The 20,679-nt window shown below is 36.8% G+C and overlaps 2 protein-coding genes across 3 annotated transcripts; both read left to right on the top strand.

Moving 5' to 3' along the window:
• Positions 1-1,458: 1,458 nt before the first annotated feature.
• On the top strand, positions 1,459-10,322 carry LOC127436901 (smoothened homolog). The gene is made up of 12 exons (XM_051691397.1): positions 1,459-2,312; positions 2,934-3,142; positions 3,267-3,476; positions 4,306-4,478; positions 4,701-4,920; positions 5,484-5,607; positions 5,687-5,779; positions 5,909-6,017; positions 6,447-6,632; positions 6,765-6,913; positions 7,088-7,222; positions 7,746-10,322. The coding sequence occupies exons 1-12, from the start codon at positions 2,048-2,050 to the stop codon at positions 8,336-8,338; spliced, it is 2,466 nt and encodes an 821-aa protein (XP_051547357.1). The 5' UTR covers positions 1,459-2,047; the 3' UTR covers positions 8,339-10,322.
• A 472-nt stretch (positions 10,323-10,794) lies between these two features.
• On the top strand, positions 10,795-20,661 carry LOC127436685 (uncharacterized). Of its 2 annotated transcripts, none has more exons than XM_051690977.1 (20): positions 10,795-11,024; positions 12,046-12,201; positions 13,174-13,286; positions 13,418-13,526; positions 13,969-14,085; positions 14,197-14,258; positions 14,475-14,657; positions 15,166-15,351; positions 15,533-15,632; positions 15,813-15,954; positions 16,822-17,005; positions 17,170-17,269; positions 18,506-18,624; positions 18,727-18,764; positions 18,849-18,967; positions 19,073-19,218; positions 19,406-19,500; positions 19,581-19,659; positions 19,750-19,858; positions 20,074-20,661. In XM_051690977.1, the coding sequence occupies exons 1-20, from the start codon at positions 10,955-10,957 to the stop codon at positions 20,145-20,147; spliced, it is 2,301 nt and encodes a 766-aa protein (XP_051546937.1). In that variant the 5' UTR covers positions 10,795-10,954; the 3' UTR covers positions 20,148-20,661. The 2 variants fall into 2 exon arrangements, with proteins under 2 accessions (XP_051546937.1, XP_051546938.1); XM_051690978.1 differs by having other exon boundaries at positions 12,046-12,186.
• The last annotated feature ends 18 nt before the right edge of the window (positions 20,662-20,679 follow it).

Here is a 20,679-nt window from a genome sequence, read left to right on the forward strand (position 1 = left end):
AAGAGATTACTTAGCATTTTATTGTCATTTGTTTCATTTAATATTTAGTCCTTTCAGATGGAAAACATTTATACATATAAATGATACAATCCAAAGTGCATTTGAACAGCGGTGAAACACTTTCTTATGATGTGTTACATTCATACAAGCAGACAGAGAAGTTTGAAGTAAGTTTGGAGCAGAAGAAATAGAAATAAACCTTGTGTAAATTGTCAGTTTTACGCTAAGCTAAAATGCTATTTCTAGCCATTTTACATGCACATGTTACCAGGCACGATTATATTTGTTTATCAAGAAAATTCATGTTAGATCATAATTTCTTTTTTCTAGTAAGACCTTTGATATTAGGGCAAAAATCGTATTCTTGATCATAATTTTTTTATTGTTTTCTTGTAAAAATATCTAAAAATCCTTAAAACAAGATTAATTTTATTTATCTTGTTTTAGAAACAACACTGCATAAGATATTTAGGTTTTTCAGAGAATGTATTTTTAACATGTGTATTTTGTCTTACTGTACTGGCAGAGTTTTTATAGTCAAAACAAGTGAAAAAATCTACCAGTGCTGAAGAAGTAATCCAAAGTATTTAGATTACGTTACTGACCTTGAGTAATCTAACGGAATACGTTACAAATTACATTTTACAGCATGTATTCTGTAATCTGTAGTGGAATACATTTCAAAAGTAACCCTCCCAACCCTGTGTATGTGTGTGTATATATATATATATATATATGCTTTTCTTTTTTCTATTCTGCAGTTTTACTTTCACTTCACTACTAGCAATATTCTGATTCACTATAATACTATATATTGCTTGTGGGTTTTCTCATATGCAAGTTGCTTTGGGTAAAAGTGTATACTAAATAAATAAATGTACCACTGGGAAAGCATCAAATATTCCAATAAATATGGTAAATAACCAAACAAATACTTGTGGTTCCCCACCCCTCAGGTTGAAATGAGATTTACACCACTTTTCATATCTAGAAAATACATCTAGAAAAATTATCTGCATGCTGTAATTTTCCTTGTGCCCCCCAGAAACTTCTGACACCCCCCTTCCGGTCCAATGAGAGACAACAATGATCAAAGACAACCAAGATCAAAATGCATCCCCAAAGATTGCATCTTTGTATCTGCCCTGCTGCTTCACATAAAAAGGTTCATCATCATTGAAGAAGCTTACTCTTAGAAATGTATGCACTTTCAAACGAGTCTTCTATATTTTAAGATGTAAGAGAAAGATAGGCAAGTGTCAACAAAAAGGCAGAGGGTAAATTATCAGATGAGACATCAGGGCAGGTATGAGAGGAGCATGTAAATATGAGTTCTACTGTATGCTGGCAAGGATTGTTTTCCTCCTGCATGAGGGGGATGGGAGTGGAGCAGAAGTTTTTTTAGTGTGTGAGTGTGTGTACACCCCCTCCATGTACATACCAGAGGCAGAGAAAAAAACGGATTCTTGAGTGAGTGAAAGACATTTAGCACGACTGGATCTCAGGTCAGCTGCGTCCGACCCATCCGATGAGCAGATGAGTTTTGACAGCATTTCTCTCACTTCGGTTTTGCCATAAACTGAGGGAAAGTGGGCGCGCTCAAGGGGATGGAGCGCGCAGCCCCGGGATCAAGTTACAGTCCCAGACTTTACAAGGCGAGATTTTTTTCTCTCCATCAGAAAAGTGGGGGATGGTCAGTGCACTCTCTGTTTGGTTTCTTTCAACTTTTACTTTAGAGAAAAACTCTGCTGAGTTTAATTGTGCGTTGGATGTTTTTACCAACTTTTCGCAGAACTTTTGCGCGCAGCTTTTGTACGATGAAGAGCTTTTCAATAGTTTGTAGGCCAGAAAAGAGGCATACAAACTTTGGAATCGGACGAAAAGACATTTCTTTTGATGGAAAAAATGTTCCATCAAGAATCTAGGAAGTATCGGCACTTTGGCTATATACGTTTTTATTTGAAACCTTTGCGCGCATAACCCACGAGTGGAGAAAGTTTATTTGGAAACCTTTGATGAAACATCGTTACATTGTCGCGTCTCCAAGATGTCCTCCAAGCGCCTCTGCTCCATTGTTGGATGTTTTTGGATGCTTTGGATCTGTGCAGCCACCTCCACGGTCGTTCAGGCGGTCATCTTACGCACAAATGAAACTGTATTCAACGACTTTTGTAAGAAAACGACATCTTGCGAAGTGTTGAAATACAATACGTGTCTGGGGTCACCTTTGCCTTATACGCACACGTCTCTGATTCTGGCCGAAGATTCAGAAACTCAGGAGGAGGCATTTGAGAAACTGGCCATGTGGTCTGGTGAGTTACTGTTTGTGGTATAAAATAATAAAAATGCCTTTTCAAGACCAATTAGAACTGGCCTGTTCTCCATTGGAGCCAATGCAGTTCTTTCAGTTACTTTTAACTTTAGTCCCCTGCCATCATTAAGGATTTTTTAGTTTATTGTTTTTGTTTTCTCTTTTGCATTGCACAATAAAGCTCAAAACATAATTTTAATTAATACCCAAAATAGGCCTATATTGCTCAACACAAGGTGTTGCACATGCTGCTCACAAGCATATAGGTTGTAGTCAAGGGAAAGTTAGAGAGAACATTAAATAGCTTACTCCTTCCACAGATTTAACAAACTTGAATTTCATTTTAAGCACATTTATTGATAGTAAATAGTACAGCACAGTCTTAAATGACTTTAACATTAGTTATAATGGGAAGTCATCCTGTTCTTAATTTTCACAAGCACCCCATAAAGAGCAATCCACCCATTTCCTATCACATTCACACCTTGTAAAAATAACAGCATTATATCTCTTCAATATACACCAGATGCATGAACTGCATTATCATAACTAGTCAACCAATGGGAATTAAATGCCATTTGGGCAGACAGTAATGATTAATGTGTACTCTCTCCCAATCCAGGGCTGAGAAATGCACCTCGCTGTTGGGCCGTCATTCAGCCATTGCTGTGTGCTGTTTACATGCCAAAGTGTGAGAATGGAAAGGTGGAACTGCCCAGCCAACACCTGTGCCAAGCTACACGCAAACCTTGCAGTATCGTTGAGCAGGAGAGGGGCTGGCCAAGCTTCCTCAAGTGTGAAAATAAGGAAAACTTCCCTAAAGGTTGCCAGGTATGACAATGTACAGATAAGACATAAACGTTACAGTGCTAACAAAAATGGCATCCATTTTCGTATGTCCAAAAGTTTGGTTTGGTTTTGCCTAAAATGTGACTGCATTGACTTTATCTCTTAGAATGAGGTTCAGAAGATCAAGTTCAATATATCAGGACAGTGTGAGGCTCCTTTGGTCAAAACTGATATCCAGGCAAGCTGGTACAAGGATGTGGAGGGCTGTGGGATACAGTGCAATAATCCCTTGTTTACAGAGGACGAGCACTCTGACATGCACAGCTACATCGCCATCTTTGGCTCCCTTACTCTCCTCTGTACCTTCTTCACACTGGTAGGTGAACAGATGACATTAGGGATCCCACAGTTTTGGAAAACCTGGAAATATGAGGGTATTTTAGAATAGGGTCTTCCAGGCCTGGATAAGTTGTGGAAATTAATAAAATATTAAAAGTCATGGAAAATTCTGAAATTTCTATAGTGAATATATATTTTTCTAGTTTAGTTTTTCTAAAGAGTTAACCCTTAAATGCATGGGTGTTTCAGTCAGAATCAGAGTGAGCTTTATTGCCAAGTATGCTTACACATACAAGGAATTTGACTTGGTGACAGAAGCTTCCAGTGCACAAACAATACAACAACAAGATAGAAATAATGAAAAATAGAATAAAGAATAAAAATAAGTGAATAGAATAAATGCATATAGATATGAAATTGAAATATGATTTATGGAAGCTAAAAAAAAAGTGATGTGAAGAGATGTGGACTCCAAAACATGATGAGGTACAGGGGTAAAATGGGGTCCAGGGTCACTAAAGACCCGAGGTATGCATTAAAGGGGTTAATTGAGTGTTCTCCTTCATGTATAGTATATGCATGTCTCTTTGAAAATGGTCTGTAAAGAAAGGAGGTTTCTCTACATTTGACTGGCCCTCCTTCCTTTTTTCTCTTTATTTAATTAAAAGCTGCTCACACTACATACACAAAGTTACATAGATTTGAACTGACCTGAACCAATTCAGCCAATGTACAAAGAGATAGGACGTTTAAGATAGTTATACCACTTTCTGTAGCTCAGCTATGTTTGCACTGTCTTTAGAAAGTAGCTCAAGCTTAGGCTGCAGTCTTTAAATTTGTATATTTCTACGTACTATTTCCCACAGGCCACATTTCTTGCCGACTGGAAGAATTCCAACCGTTACCCTGCTGTAATCCTGTTTTATGTCAACGCGTGTTTCTTTATCGGAAGTATTGGATGGCTCGCTCAGTTCATGGATGGAGCCCGCAAGGAGATCGTGTGCAAAAGCGACAACACCATGCGGCTTGGAGAGCCATCGTAAGTATGATGAAGCCAGCGGAAAATCCACCTACCAAGAGGTCAGATTACAGTATATCATTGTCAACATTGTATATTACACATATGGACTGACAGACACATTTGATAGCCAAGAAAAGTAATAAGACTAAACACTAAGTATGGAAATGATAAGTATTATGACACATTTTTCAGATTAATTAGAATGAATAATGGTGTTTTCCATGGCTTATTTTTCTCCAGGTCCACTGAGACACTATCATGTGTGATTATCTTCGTCATTGTGTATTACTCTCTTATGTCTGGGGTCATTTGGTTTGTTATGCTCACCTATGCCTGGCACGCATCGTTCAAAGCTTTGGGCACCACCCACCAGCCTCTGTCGGGAAAAACCTCTTATTTCCACCTGGTCACGTGGTCTATTCCTTTCGTACTGACAGTTGCCATACTGGCCATTGCGGAGGTAAGGTTGCTTATGTCTAGAGATCAATCAATATTGCACTTTTACAACTGATACTGATCATTTTTTTGTTGAAGTGTCTGATAATCGATAAGCAGAGTCAAATTTTAAATATTGTTTTATTTTTTGCTTTTTGACACAATGATAAACAAATATTCACGATGCTACAACAACAAAAAAACATTATAAGCATTATGAATATTTTCATAATGTTAAAAATAATGTATGATTATTATATATGGTAGTATATTTATAAAAAGTGTTTTGTGATCTAAATTGTCAAAAAAAATGTTGCAGTGTAAATGGTCAGCAATATATTTTTATATTTATTTTAACTGTATGTCTTACTATTAAGCTTCAAATTCTATGCATTTCTCTCTTGAGTTGCATAAAAAAATCTATAAAAAGTTTATGCAAACCATATATTATATGAGCAAGTCACTTTACCTGTGAACACATTATTTCCAGCTAGTATTGGTCAAACCCATTATAGGTCTCTTTCTTCTAGAACATTTGAAATCACAGTATTCTCGATGGTTAGTTTGACACTGTTAAATATTCTGTAGGTGGATGGCGATTCTGTTAGTGGCATTTGCTTTGTCGGCTATAAGAACTACAGATATCGTGCTGGGTTTGTTCTGGCTCCCATTGGGGTGGTTCTTGTTGTTGGCGGCTATTTCCTGATAAGAGGTAAGAGAGACAAGTTGTGCATGGTATGAAAGTAAATGTATAGGACAGTGTGGACTGATCCAAGGCTTTGGTTTTCCAGGGGTTATGACATTGTTTTCCATTAAGAGTAACCACCCGGGCCTGCTTAGTGAAAAAGCTGCTAGTAAAATCAATGAGACCATGCTAAGGCTTGGTAAGTTTGGGATTGTTTTTTTTTTTTTTTTTCAAATCTTCAAATGTTATATTTAAAATTCATTAATTTAAGAATTAATTTTTATGTCCCAATAGAGTCTGTCTTTCAAGGTCTCTCTCTTTTTCTCAGGTATATTTGGATTCTTGGCCTTTGGTTTTGTTTTAATTACATTTGGCTGCCATTTCTATGACTTTTTCAATCAAGCCGAGTGGGAGAAAAGCTTCAGGGAATATGTACTGTGAGTCCTTTTCCTTCTATCCAGATTTTTTAACTGAAAGCATTTTCTAACATTTTTATTGACGGTAACGGTCAGTACAATTACATGCACTTTAAAAAGTTTGATTTCACTTGGACTATAACAATTAGTAGTCTTATAGAAATGTCATGTAAACACTTTAGTCCGACTGAAATTGTCCTAGTCTGACTGAATTGTACCATTCCGCATGTATACACGTTAGTCAGACCACAACTGGCTTTTGAGTTGAAGATGCAAACATGCTCCTTCAGATGAAGACTATGCAAGATGAAGACTACGCAAAAACCTGATATAACTGCGTGTATGAATGTACTGTTGCCTGAACTACTTTACATTTTTTAGATTTTGTGATTGTAAAACCATAGATGGCTACTAGCACTGTTATTTAAAAGATAAAATGTTTTAATCCAGATGTGAAGCTAACGTCACCATAGCTCACCAGACCAACAAGCCTATTCCAGAGTGTGCCATCAAGAACAGGCCCAGTCTGCTGGTGGAGAAGATCAACCTCTTCTCAATGTTTGGCACAGGCATTGCAATGAGCACATGGGTTTGGACAAAGGCCACTATACTTATATGGAAACGCACCTGGTGCAGGTAGGTAACTAGCATGCAGAGCCAAATATTTATTTTTATCTTAAATGTATTCTTTTTATGATGTAATATTGACATTAAGTTTCAGAAAAAATTATAATAAGTGTGATATTATGTATTGTCCTTCAATCCAAGAATCATTGGACGTAGTGATGATGAGCCGAAGCGCATCAAGAAGAGTAAAATGATCGCAAAGGCGTTCTCAAAGAGAAAAGAACTGCAGAAGGATCCAGAGAAAGAGCTGTCCTTCAGCATGCACACTGTCTCTCATGAGGGACCTGTGGGTAAGCATATCCACCTAAACATATAGAGTAAATGTCTGGACCAAAGAGTACTTAAAATTATAATGTGAAAAGAAACCGGACAAACTGGAGCTTAAAATATGTTTAGCTCCCTAATGAAGACAGAAGTAACGAATATTGATGTTTGATTTTTTTTTTTTTTTTACTCTTGCACAGCTGGTATCAACTTTGATCTGAATGAGCCATCCATGGAAATGTCTTCTGCATGGGCTCAACATGTGACTAAGATGGTGGCTAGAAGAGGGGCAATCTTACCACAAGACATCTCAGTGACGCCCACTGGAACATCTGGTTGGCACCCTACTTCCAATTTAGAGCCACAACATTATTAAACAATAATTAAAAGCAGCACTTTATTTATATTTCTCCAACATTGTGGTTATGGCTTTTCTAAACCCCTAACCTCCTTCTTTTGTTTTTTAAAAATGTAATATTTTAAGAAATTTAAGGTTGAAGTTTGAAAATCGCTCATTGATGTACATTAAAAGAGTGTTTTGCATTCAAAATCTAACTGACAGTGATGACATCATGGTAATATTTTCATACTGAATTGTGATTGGTGTTCTTTCTTATATTTATTTGCATAATGAAATGTGATTGGTGTCTTCCATTTATAGCCGCTTTTACACTGTACAGTGACACACATTTACATGTACAGTCTTAAATCAAACAGATTATGCTTAATAAGCCGACAATTGTTTAATGTTAAGTGATAATAAATAATCAATGTACTACTAAAAGTAGGTAGAGTAGTAGCTAAAATGAACTCATGACATTTTTAAAATCATTTAATATCATGCATTTCTCCCTACAGTTCCACCACCAGAAGAGAGAAATATGCTCTGGATGGTTGAAGCTGAGATTTCTCCTGAAATGATGAAAAGAAAGAAGAAGAAAAAGAGAAAGAAGGAGGTGCGTCCTACAGTGGATGAAGGGAATCCTTCCTACCCTCGCAGGGAGTTTGGCGCTAGTGCGGTGCCACGCCTCCCAAAGCTGCCCGGTCACCGGAGTCTGGTGGCTAACCTGTGGGATCAGCAGCGACAACACCAGGAAGAACAGGACGTACTTCCTGGGGCCTATCCAGATTTCAGGCCTTCCTGTCCGCTTCCCTACCAGGAGAGGAGGTACGGTGGGCTGGGATACCTTCCCTCCAAATCACACAAAAAACCCTCTAGCCTTCCGCTTGCCAATCCCTTGATGCTAAGGGACAGCATGCAAGACGACTCGAGACGCTTCCAACAGTCATCATGGCAAGCTAATAGAGTTTTCCGGCACTTTGGCCTGGAGCCTTGTATAATGGATGCTGGTAGGACTGAGATTGTGCCACGAACGGATGGCAGGATGGGTGTACCAATACACTCCAGAACCAATCTTATGGAGGCTGAGTTAATGGACGCAGACTCTTGATTTTTAAGAGTGGTTGGTGCTCAATTTGCAAAAGCGAAAATCTGCCTTGTTGGATTATAACTTTGCTGGCTCCAATTTTCTTAAAGGATATTGCTTTTTCAAGAACCAATTATGGTATTTTGGAACACAGACTATGAATTGCAATCAGTTATTTGATTTTACTTTATTAAGAAGCCAGATATTTATGTGTTCAGACATTGGCAACTTGGGGCTTTCATGCCATGTATGATTCTGCATTGTTCTGTGGTGCCAATTTCTTCTGTTTGTTAGCTGGGCTACGATGACATCATTTTGACAACATGTATTAAACACATTAGTGTGTCATGGGGCCAGACAATTTCTGATCTTGCCTTAAAAGTGAAGTGTGTAATGTCTGAGGCACTATAGTCACCAAACAGATTTGCAAAACTAATGACTGTTTCCACATTACTCTTTCCATCTTCCATTGGTTAAAACAGGTCGTCCCGCCTCAAACTCATGCCATTGGTTGAGTCAATGTTGCTGTGTCCTTCTGGTCAGGATGCTCAAACAAACAGCAATGTTTTGAAAGCACTACAGAGCCACAGTGTTTACACTTTTCAGGGAAATCAACCTACGATATGGCTTATTTAAAGTCTCTGCATATTAGCTGGGATAGGAGAAAGTATTTAAAAAAAAATACACACATCCCCATAGTGAAAAAGCAATGTGTATCATCTGTTGTTTGGATGATGATTTGGAGAAAAATCATCTGTAGGCTAACTTGTTTTATTCCCACTATAACAGATCATATCGTTACTGGACCTTGTTGAAACCCACCTACTATGACCTTGGCCACACTTCTTTAGACCTAAAGAAAAGGAACTGACAGAAGTGGTGGTACTTTGCAAAAAAGAGAATTTATTCATAGCTGTTATTGTTACTTTAATTTAAATTGCCTGGTGCAATCACAAACAAGTCCACCTCTTTCATTCAAAGAATAAGGGAATGTAAAGGGTATTGTTCTTGTTCATTTAAAATAAGATATTATTAGAAATGAGTTGATTGTAAGGTGAAAATGCCAATGGTTACAAAAGATTTCCATTGACAGTAATGTCTGTACAGTGCTATGAAAAAAATACTATTTTTGTACATTAGATTGTTTATCCACCGGTCTTTTTTATGTTGTCATAATGTACATATTTTAGATATCATAGTTTTGTTTCTTACACCCTTTCGAGTGATGTTTGGTTTTTGCAAGTTTTGTGTAATGCACATATGGAGATTTCATGTTTTTGTTTCTTGTTGTGTGTTTTTTGAGATGTTAAGTTCTTTTATACTATATTATTTTTTTTCTTTTTCAATTTGTCTTAGGTCTTTGTTAATATCCATGGCAATATTATCAATATGGCATCTGTGCAGCATTTTATAGACAAATTAAAGCTGTCCTTCAAGAATGTATTTCAAGAAAGGGTTTAATGAAGATGCTTGTGCTGTGACTACAATTATATTTTTCACATCACTGTTGCTTTAATTCCAACATAAGAGTGAGTATTTCTTCATTAAAAAGTGTTCTGTTAGTGCCAACACAAAACATTTTTTGTCAGTATTTTCACATGTGTGTCTGTGAGTGTAATCTTGCTGTTTTCATGCCTATCAGTCTCAGACCGAATATGTAAGTATTGAAATACCATCATGAATGAATACTTTGTGTTGAAATGAAAAGGATTCAAATTATTAAAATGTTAAAAGTTACAAGGCTGTTTTCATCAACAACAAAAAAAATTAAAAAAATAGATGGTCCATTACCCCATGTTACATCAGACTATATCGGGTTTAAAGACGTCACTAAGTACATATTATAAAACTTCTAAAAACTCGTATCTTTCTCTCTTTGTTATTTCTGTACCGATTTACTACAGAGCTGAATCTTCATAACCTCTGATCAGTTGATAGCTGGCAGTGTTTTAAAAGAGTGGTCATATTTTGTAAATAGTTTATACAAATAAAACAAAAAATAAGTTTATTGTGTCTGTGTTATGGTTTATTCTCAAATGAATCCCATGAATTCAGCAGAACAATATGTAAATGTAAGATATTACTATCTATTAAATCCATTAGATAGATAGATAGATAGATAGATAGATAGAAAATTATAGTAATTTGATTATAAACTAATATTTCATAATAAAATTGTACATAATAAATAATACAATTATACATATTTATATTTTATTTGCTTATAAATATTTGTTTTATATGTATATTGTTTTAAAAAAGGCTCTCTACTGAAGTATTTAATTTTTTCATATTTTATTTGTTTATTTATTTATTGAACCCCAAAAAAAAAAAAAGAAGCGCTGACAACCACGTACCCGTGAGGGGGCGGAATCTCCAAAAGGGGGAGGGATTTACTCCAAAAGGGGCGTGTTTATTCCAAAAGGGGGCTGCACCAACTCCAAAAGGGGGCGTCACTTCCATTTACGGTTAAGGTTGGGGAAAGGGTTAGGTTAGGGGTCCCTATATCTACTATGGCGGTTTGGAGCGACCGCCCCTTTTTGAAGCAATGCCTGCAGCTATACCCTTCTCGTCGGTGGCACGCACAGGACGTGTCTAAAGGATGAACTCGTGGTAGAGAAGCGTGCGGCTGCAGCAGGGATGGCACACATCAAACACACGATGTCCGCTGATGTGGAGAGTCGACGGCGACGGTCCACTGAGTGTTCAGGCGAGTATTTTATTGAGTATTTGATGTTGCACTAATTAAGAGTGTCAAACACTTGACCGTACGCATTTTGCATAAACTATGACTGTTTTGAGTTTTGTTTGTATGTTGAATTGTTTGTTTCCTCTGGCATCAGTGCCTTCCCTTATCTATAGAAACGATTTAGAGTTTTGTTAAAAATGTAAGTTATTAAAATTAGAGATCATTGACAAATATTAGTTTGTGCATAATGCTTATTTTGTGACCTTTAAACTACCAGCAATTTCAATTTTTATTGTAAAATGTGTAACAATTCATAAGTCTTGTTGACAATTAACATGGACATATATATATATATATATATATATATATATATATATATATATATACATACACACACACACACACACACACGTATATTTTTTTAACATTAAGATTTTAGGTTAAAATTTAAATAGGCCATAGCCTGTGTTTAAGGGAATGTTTATACTGTATATTTGCATGCTGTAAATAATCAACAATTATTTTCACAACTCCTTACTGCAGTTCACTTAATTAGTTCTGTGGAGTGACAAATGAATTTTAAAACATACAAATATTGTACTTCTAGTCTCTCAATAAATATGAGGTCATATAACCTCATGTATAGTGATTTAAGAATAAAAAAGGTTGTTTAAAATAGTTTTATGTGAAGCACAGCATGTCGCACTCCAGGACACTGCTGTCACTGCTTGACGTGTCATGTCAACATCCCAAGTAACATTTGATTTCTCATGTTAAAATATGGTAGTAAATAACTACTGGATTTAGTTGTTTCTTTGTAGATGTTTCTGAGTCTTAGGCCATGATATCCATTAAAAATGCAATCAGACACAGCAGATTCACACCCCTGATGTTTTGTGGTAGACTGACGTTCATGTGACCATCAGGAGTCTTGTGTTAGTTCCACACTGATTCGTTGGGGACTCAACCAAAGACCTCAAATGAGCATGAGAACTCTCTAAATCCACCAAGACATGGGTTTCTTTCTCTGTCTGACCTTTAGAGCCCATCTGGGACCATGACCCCAAAGGTCGCCGCTGTAGCTCCCAGTGTGACAGACTGTGTGTGGCTGGTGCATACCATGAGATTGCTGATACTCCCTCCCCGTGTACCTCCCAGTATTTCGGACCTTACACCCCAAAATGTGTGTCTGCCCACAGTGAGTCTTTCCTTTGACTGTCCACTCTTGAGAAGCATGTGTAAGTTACATGTTAGAAATATAATTGGCACTTTCTACGAATAGGGTACAATTTGGGGTCCTGTTACTTTTATAAATTAGTCAAGGAACAAATTTGAGTGGTTTGGTTTGTTGGCAAAGCCAACATACTGTTATTATACAGACTTGGTTCAGAGTAAAAGCCAAAATAATTACACTTTTCCTACAACTTTCAAGGTATGTCCACCAAACTTGGCATAGACCTTCAGACTGCTTGAACTTATCTGACTTGCAGTTTCCCCGAACCAGGCAATCAAAAATTCCCAATAGTATTACATTGATGGAACGTTCAAACAGGCCAATGGAATGCTCGTTCAATTCAAACTCCAACTGTCCAAAAATTCGAATGTAAACACACACAAGGACTTTAATCTGCTTATTACTGTCTGTCTCTGTCTGATTAATGTTTTTAGAACTTTTTGAGACCAGCCTTTGTCAAGTCGACATCAAAGTTTATCCACACAAACTTTAACAGTCTAATTTTGTTTGAAACATACAATAAGTTAGATACGGTAAACTATATGCAAAGTAAAATTAACCTAGCTTTTTTTAGACGCGTCCCAAAATTTTGTAAGAGAGTAGCAAAATTGCAAACCTTATATAAAATGAATGGGCAATAATTTGGCTCATGTCTTATAATATTTGGTATGACCTCCTAAAGGTTATGATCAATATTGTCTGAAGGTTATCACCTCTTGTCACTTACCATTTTAAGGAAAAAATCGTTTGTTGTTTTTTTGTTTAAGAGATTTGCATGTAGGCCCCATTTTGTACCCTATTTGTATTCTTTTTAACCAATTGCAAGGTATAAATGAAGCGGTCTAACACTTACAAGTTGTGATTGAAGATCCGTTTCAGCACAAACACTGGGTGCTTTTCTCATTTTATGCTTACTGATGAAGTTGTTCTTTTCAGGGCATTCCCAGCACTCACGGTGCACTGATGACGTTTGGCAGGAAGCGAGTATTCGAACAACCATCCGAGCAGAAAACGAGGTGGAGGCACATAAACTTGCCAACAACTACAGGGTGTGTAAATATGCTCATTAAAAATTCCACCCTGCATTAACAGTCTGTTTTGAGAGAGAAACAGAAAAAGGCCACAAATTCTTGGAATAATTAGAGATGTTTCAATTTATTTGTTTGTGTTTGTATGCCAGTTTGGTTTCAGGAAATGGAAGAGTCATGTAACTGAGCGACCCATTGAGGACCGATCCGATGTGGTGAAGGAGCTTTATTCCGAGCTCAACTACATCAAACATCATTCAGGTTTGTGAAAAACCAAAAGAAATTTAGATATAGTGGCATCAAACATATTTGTACACGTAAGCCACACTTAAAAAGATATGAAAATAAATGAACCGTATAAACTAGATGCTGTTCAAAATTTAGACACTTTCTGGTTGCCAAACGTTTTTGGAACATGTTCATCAACTACTGTGGTTACTCTGCTAGGACACCTTTATGAACTTGAGGGGAACTGGCTTGCATCCATTCAAAATGACCTTAATTAAGTGGTTCAGAAAAGATTGTTCTGAGAAAAGGTCTCATAATTTGTTTTAGATTTTCTTATCTAATACAATGACATTCATACATTTGTAAGTGTGACTGAAGTGTACAAATGCTTTTTGGAGCCACTGTAGTCTATTAACAGTACTGTATTTTGTGTACTCTTATGTGAAGTTTGTGTTTTGATCTCATCTGTTCAAAGGATCTCTAGTCACTGCTGGGAATGTTGTATATGTGTTACTCTTTGGCTGGTGGATCTCCTTATTTTACTTCTTGGTCAGTCTACTGATGTTTTGCTCCATTGCTGGGGTCCCATATGGTATGTCAGATATCTTTCAGGGTACTTTTGACATTATTGTTATTATCAAATTTTAAATTCACTATGATCATGTGGCCTTCCCTGAATCTGTTATCTCATTCTTTGTGATAGGAAGACTCTGTTTCCAGTTGTCAGGTTATTTCTTATGGCCGTTTGGAAAAGCATTACAAAAGGTAAGGGATACAAAATGTTCACAGTTCCCTAAGGTTCGTCGAATGAGGAAATGTCACTCATCCATCCATACTGTATGATTCTGTTATGTTTCAAAACATATTTTGCTCTAATTTAAACCGCTGAGTTCAAAAATTGTCTTGAGCCTTTTTTATCACTTTCAAATCAGAACGTGATTTCTCTCTTGTGAATGCACAATTTCACATTTTGTCCTTCAGAGCAGTAGCCTGGTGAGGAAATGTTGTATAAAATTCCCCCACTGCGAGGCCATTCCAGAGGAAGTGGACGAGGTTAAGGATTCCTCAGAGGTGAAAGAGTCTACACCTCTGCTGCGCTCCGCTCCTACCATCATCACAGAAATACCTGTGACTACTACACCACCCATGCAGACACGTTACTGGGTGAGGCTATCAGCATCAAGCTGCTTGACCAATATAGACCTTATTCAAGCTAGTGCCATCTTTGATTTTTAATGGGAATGACAATGAGGCTGTAAGGGCTAGACTAACAGTCTCTTCAATGGTCTGTACTGCAGTTTAAAGTGTTTTTGGATCGTTCCGTGGACAAAACATTGATAAAATATCTGTCCAAGAACATTCAGTATATAAAGACAACAGGAGTTGTGGAAAATCAGATGTGATCTAGGAGCTTTGTACAGCTTTATACTGTTTGTGCCATTGAAGAGATGGTAAGTCTATCCCTCACAGCCTCATTGTCATTCCCCAAAGATGGTGCTAACGTGAATAAGGTTAATTATAAATCAGTTTGCAAGATCTGCTGAGTTGGTAGTTTAAACAAATGACTAATATTTTATAAGCTTCAAATTACTTAAGATGAACCTTCAGGAAATCAGTGAACATATATACCCCTATAAATTAGTATATATTCCTAATATGTTCTTAAAATTAGTGTCGTCTAAGCACGTATGTTTGGCTGGTGCTTGGATACCCCCTGCTGGCTGTGATTCATTTCCTGGCCATCTTCCTGTCATGGATGATAGTTTTCACCATCCCTGTTTCAAAGATGAATTCCAGGACCTTGGGCACAATCCTGCTCATGCCACCGGAAGAAGTTAAAGTTCGCACAGTGACAAAGGTGAGCACTGATCTTTATTTTTATTTATACAGTATATTCATTTATATGGATGTAAACCTCTCTCTAAATTTAAATGTTAAGTATATTTGATGTTACTACTCCATTCTAGAGCACCTTTGTAACCTAATATGCAACTATATAAGGCTGTACTGTAATGTTTGTCAAAATGTTTATTCTTTAGCCACAAGGCTGTGAGACCAGAGTCCTGCTTTGCTGTTATAATGCCTTCAACTGGTATTACTACAAATACACTGTGGATGGAATCAATGTGTTTGCTGTCAGTATCCTTTATAACAAGTGCCATTTTTAAACCGAGCTCAGATGGTTCTTCACATTTCAGATAAAAGTTTGTGGTACTCTTACTAATAAATACCTCTTATAATGCTTTATTGCAGATACATTTTTGTTTGTTTGTTTGTTTCCTATTACTGTTTAAGTCTTTAAAAAAAATCCTTATTCAGACCTGCTGCCGCTGGTTATCATCACTCTGGTGATTGGCTATGTGGACAAAGACAATTATTATGTGAGCTCCGAGACAAAGTTTGCCACAGCAGTGAGCTCTATTATCCCTTTGTCTTATTACATTGGAATGGGAATAGCAAGGTAAAATTGCTTTTATGGAGTGAATTTGCTGTTGTTTTGGGCACAAATGCACATTTTGCTTTGATTAATCAACAATTCTTAAATATAACGTAGTTCAGTGAAATAAAACAATAAGATATTGTTCGGCGTCAGTTGTAGATGTAGATGACCTTATTCACGCTAGCACCATCTTTGATTTTTAATGGGAATGACAATGAGGCTGAAGGATAGACTTATCTCTTCAATGGCACGAACGGTATAAAGCTGTATAAAGCTCCTAGATCACATCTGATTTCCCACAACTCATGTTGTCTGGAGTTCTTTGTATACTGAATGTTCTTGAACAGATATTTTATCAATGTTTTGTCCACGGAACGATCCAAAAACACTTTAAACTGCAGTACAGACCATTGAAGAGACTGTTAGTCTATCCCTCACAGCCTCATTGTCATTCCCGTTAAAAATCAAAGATGGCACTTACGTGAATAAGGTCTATAGAGCAGTGGTTCTCAACCAGGGGGCCGGGACCACCTGGAATTAATTTAAAATAAGAAATATTAAAATAATTTAAATAATCCAACTTAAAGTGCTAAAAAATACTTTAAGATGTATGCCCACAAATGATAAACAGACTCTTTCTGAAACAAAAATGTCCATGATTGATTATTTTAATCAGACACGTCTAGTTTCGGGTGATGGGGCCTTCAAATATGGTCTTGGACAGTAGGGGGCCTTGGAGTCAAAAAGGTTGAGAACCACTGCTATAGAGCAAATTTCATCTAAGTCTGGAACATTTTAATTACACATGTTTTTTTTATAGTAATCAATATTAATAAATAACCTTAAATTGCAATGAAATGTAAATGTAAAATGTCGTTTTCTCTGTAGTATTTCAGCACAGAGTAACTTCGCAGTGGGTGCGGTTGTAAACGCCACCTTTGGGTCCATTACGGAGATGGCTTTCTACATCACAGCTTTGCTGCAGGGCCACCGCGCAGGAAATAGGTGCTACGCAGAGATCGTCAAATCTGCACTAACCGGCACCTTGCTGGGCTGCATCCTCTTCATACCTGTGAGAGCGAGTGTTTGTGTATTGTGTGTTGCACTCACACTTGTCTTTCTGTTCTGGTTACGGCCACACACACACACACATGTTGTACATTAAACAATTTCCCTAACCTGAGCTATATTCTGTCTCTTTCTCTGATTTGCCCGTAATGGGTGAGTGTGTTGTAGGGGATCTGTATGATCATCGGGGGCTGTAAGCACAGAGAGCAGAGGTTCAACAGCAGGTCAGCAGGTGTGAGTTCAGCCCTGCTCTTCATATCAGTGGGAGGTGAGAAAACCAGTTTGCAACACTAGAAAACGGTCACCTATGTGCTTTGCAGTACTTAAGTAAAGGTTAGAATATTATGGGGAGGTACTACAGACATGGATTTAACAATTTTTACTTTGCACAACAATATTTTGCAACTTCTGTTGTAACAAAAGTTTCAGAAAACATTCAAAACAGTAGCCAACAATAACAAAAAAAATCACCTTTGTTAATGGAATTAGCATTGGTTAGCATCTTTCTACTGCCATGTACTGGAATTGACATTAGGTCATTTAGCAAATGCTAAATTATAGATTTTGCTGGTTATTGTTAATAGGTTTTTGAAACTCTTTTCTCTATTATTTATGGGGCAGTTTATCTTTGAATTATTTAAATGCATCACTTTTGTTGTAATATGCAAGTTTGTGCATGACTGTTTTGTTCAATTTTGCTAAAAGTAAAGATTTGAGCTTATTCACCTAAAGGGAAAGTTCACCCAAAAATGAAAATTCTTATTTTCTCACCCTCGTGCCATCTCAGATGCGTATGACTTTCTTTCTTCCGCTGAACACAAAGATTTTTAGAAGAATATTTCAGCTATGTAGGTCCATACAATGCAAGTGAATGGGTTCAAAATTTTTGAAGCTCCAACAAGCACATAAAGGCAGCATAAAAGTAATCCATATGATAGTGGTCAAATCAATATCTTCAGAAGTGATATGATAGGTGTGAGTGAGAAACAAATGAATATTTAAGTCCTTTTTTACTGTAAATTCTCCTCTCTGCCCAGTAGGTGGCAGTATTCACGAAGAATGCGAATTGCCAAAAACAAAAGAACAATGTGAAAGTGGAGGTTGATAGTAAAAAAGAACTTAAATATTGATTTGTTTCTCACCCACACCTATCATACTGCTTCTGAAGATATAGATTTAACCACTTGAGTCGTTTGGATTACTTTTATGCTGCCTTTATATGCTTTTGGAGTTTCAAAGTTTTGGTCACCATTTACTTGCATTGTATGGACCTACAGAGCTGAAATATTCTTCTAAAAATCTGTGTTTGTGTTCAACAGAAGATATAAAGTCATACACATCTGGGATGGCATTGGGGTGAGAGAATTTTTATTTTGGGGTGAACTATCCCTTTAATTTCCGTAATCCACCTTTGTTCTCATCATTTCAGTCAGTGTGAATGTGCACTAGAATGAGCAATGAGTTGAAAGAATGTTTGATCTTTGACCTCTTTGTCTGATCACAGGTGTTTTTGCCCCCACGCTGTTTTCAAAGGCTTATGGAAACTTTATATGTGAGGGCTGTAACAATTCACCTGGTAACACCTCAAAGCCCTTCGTATGTAACAATTGCCATTATGACCTGGTATGCATTTTACTTCATAAAGCAATTTAAGACTATTGAAAAGTTTTTAAAGAATGTTTGTCTTATGATGCAAAGCAAAATATTGTTGACATTTCCCTACAGAGCGAAAACAACCGACCTCTTTTTTTGAGTCACATCGAGTGAGTCCTGAAACACACTTGTTTTTACTGCATAAAGACATTTAAACAAATAAATCACTGTCTCATCCAATCATATGTTTTCAGGCCTTTAGTGTACACTATCTCTGTCCTGTTACCTGCTGCTTATCTCATTGGTCTGATCTTCACCCTGAAAACTCATTCGCATATTTATGACATCCATGTCAGTGATGGCCACTGCCATGGTGCGCATCAACAAGCAGGCATTTACTATGTATTTACTATGTCATGTGGTAACCAGCTTTAGTTTTTTTCTGTATTTAATGTCTTGATCTTTATCTGTGCACCAGTTATGAGTGATCATGGTGCAGTGGTTCACTGGTCGAGAATGAGGGCTCTGGTGGTGCTCATTTTGGCGACATTACTGATGGCAGCGTGCGCTGATCTCAGCACTGAGCACATCAAGCCAATCATTTCTAACTCCAGTGTCTCGCAGGTAAAACTGTTATATACATGTTCATCTCCGATCATTTGTCATCATGTACTGTATATCATTTAAGCCTTAGTATTTCACTTTTCAAATGTGCTTTACTTAAATACTTCTCTGTATTTATATTTTACATAAGTACATGAAATGCTTCAAACACACAGATCTTGTCTTAAACTGTGTTTTCTTGTCACAGTATTTTATTGGAGTTACTGTGTTAGCCATGGTGCCAGAGCTTCCTGAGATAGTCAATGGGGTCCAGTTTGCTCTTCAGAACAACATCAGTCTCAGGCATTTACGGTTAAAATAGAACTGTTTTATTATGTGACCTAGATGTGCATCTAACATGATTTTTTATTTTTATTATCTAGCCTGGAAGTGGGAAGTTGCATTGCAGTTCAAGTGTGCATGCTACAAATACCTCTGCTGATCTTATTCAATGCTTTTTATGTAAGTAAAACTCAAAATAACACAAGCGCTATCAACTTAGTTCTGCAGTGTAGTTCAGAATTTGCTTGACATCTTTCTGTTTCTCATAAGGATGTTGGATTCGTCCTCATATTCAGTGATTTACACCTCTGGGCAAGCATCTTCAGTGTTATTCTGGTCAACTACATATTTATGGATGGAAAGTCTGACTATTTTCAGGGTAAAAAATATATCAACGATTTACTAACCTGTACCCATTTTCATAATGTACATTGCTTGATTTGAGAGAAGTTACTGTAGTATTGTTTATTGATGTCATAGGTTTGTGGTTGACATGTTTTCTTTGTTGCTTAAAATTGTACATGCTACAACACTAAATCCTTACTGTCTGTGGCATGAACTGATATACAAGTTGATTTTTGTGTTCTTGCACAGGGACAGCTCTGGTGGTTGTTTACCTCATTCTCCTGGCCTTGTACTTTTTTGCACCTGCTCCCCTTGGTTGCTGAGAAAAATTGAGTTAATCCTATTCCTTATCTTTTATTGTTGAAATGTCTGTAAATTGTGTTTCTCATATACTGTACGGTTCTTATTTTTATTTTTTTTTTCCCAGCACAAGAAGTCTGAGCTCTTATTTGTGAGCTTGATTACACTTAAGCTAAGAGCAATTTCACTATATGTATATTCCATGTGACACATAAGAAAATTTATGTAACAACCTATCATGATGAAATAAATTTAGTATTCCTCTCATTAACTTATGAAGTTAAATGTGTGGCCATATTTGATATAGATTCTATATAATTCTTCAACTTTATTTTACCATAAATTATATTATTAGCATGAAATGCTGAGTTGAATAGTATAAATTGGAGGTTTTCTTTCGTATTTGGTATGTCTTACACAATTACAAATTTATGCAAAACCTGATAATCCATGTAATCCCACCATGATTTAAGAATGTTGGAAAGAGCATCCTGTGTGGAAATCTTAACATTTTGAACAAACAATTTAACATGGTTAATGTAACAAATTTGCTCA

The sequence above is a fragment of the Myxocyprinus asiaticus genome, chromosome 47, assembly GCF_019703515.2.
Source record: "Myxocyprinus asiaticus isolate MX2 ecotype Aquarium Trade chromosome 47, UBuf_Myxa_2, whole genome shotgun sequence".
Taxonomy (NCBI): Eukaryota; Metazoa; Chordata; class Actinopteri; order Cypriniformes; family Catostomidae; genus Myxocyprinus; species Myxocyprinus asiaticus.

Excerpts from the sequence above, each read along its gene's own strand:
- LOC127436685 (XM_051690977.1), top strand. The coding sequence starts at position 10,955 with ATGGCACACATCAAACACACGATGTCCGCTGATGTGGAGAGTCGACGG. Across the intron at positions 11,025-12,045 it reads ACGGTCCACTGAGTGTTCAG|AGCCCATCTGGGACCATGAC; the intron begins GCGAGTATTTTA and ends TCTGACCTTTAG. Across the intron at positions 14,086-14,196 it reads CATTGCTGGGGTCCCATATG|GAAGACTCTGTTTCCAGTTG; the intron begins GTATGTCAGATA and ends TCTTTGTGATAG.
- LOC127436901 (XM_051691397.1), top strand. The coding sequence starts at position 2,048 with ATGTCCTCCAAGCGCCTCTGCTCCATTGTTGGATGTTTTTGGATGCTT. Across the intron at positions 3,477-4,305 it reads TCTGTACCTTCTTCACACTG|GCCACATTTCTTGCCGACTG; the intron begins GTAGGTGAACAG and ends TATTTCCCACAG. Across the intron at positions 7,223-7,745 it reads GACGCCCACTGGAACATCTG|TTCCACCACCAGAAGAGAGA; the intron begins GTTGGCACCCTA and ends TTCTCCCTACAG.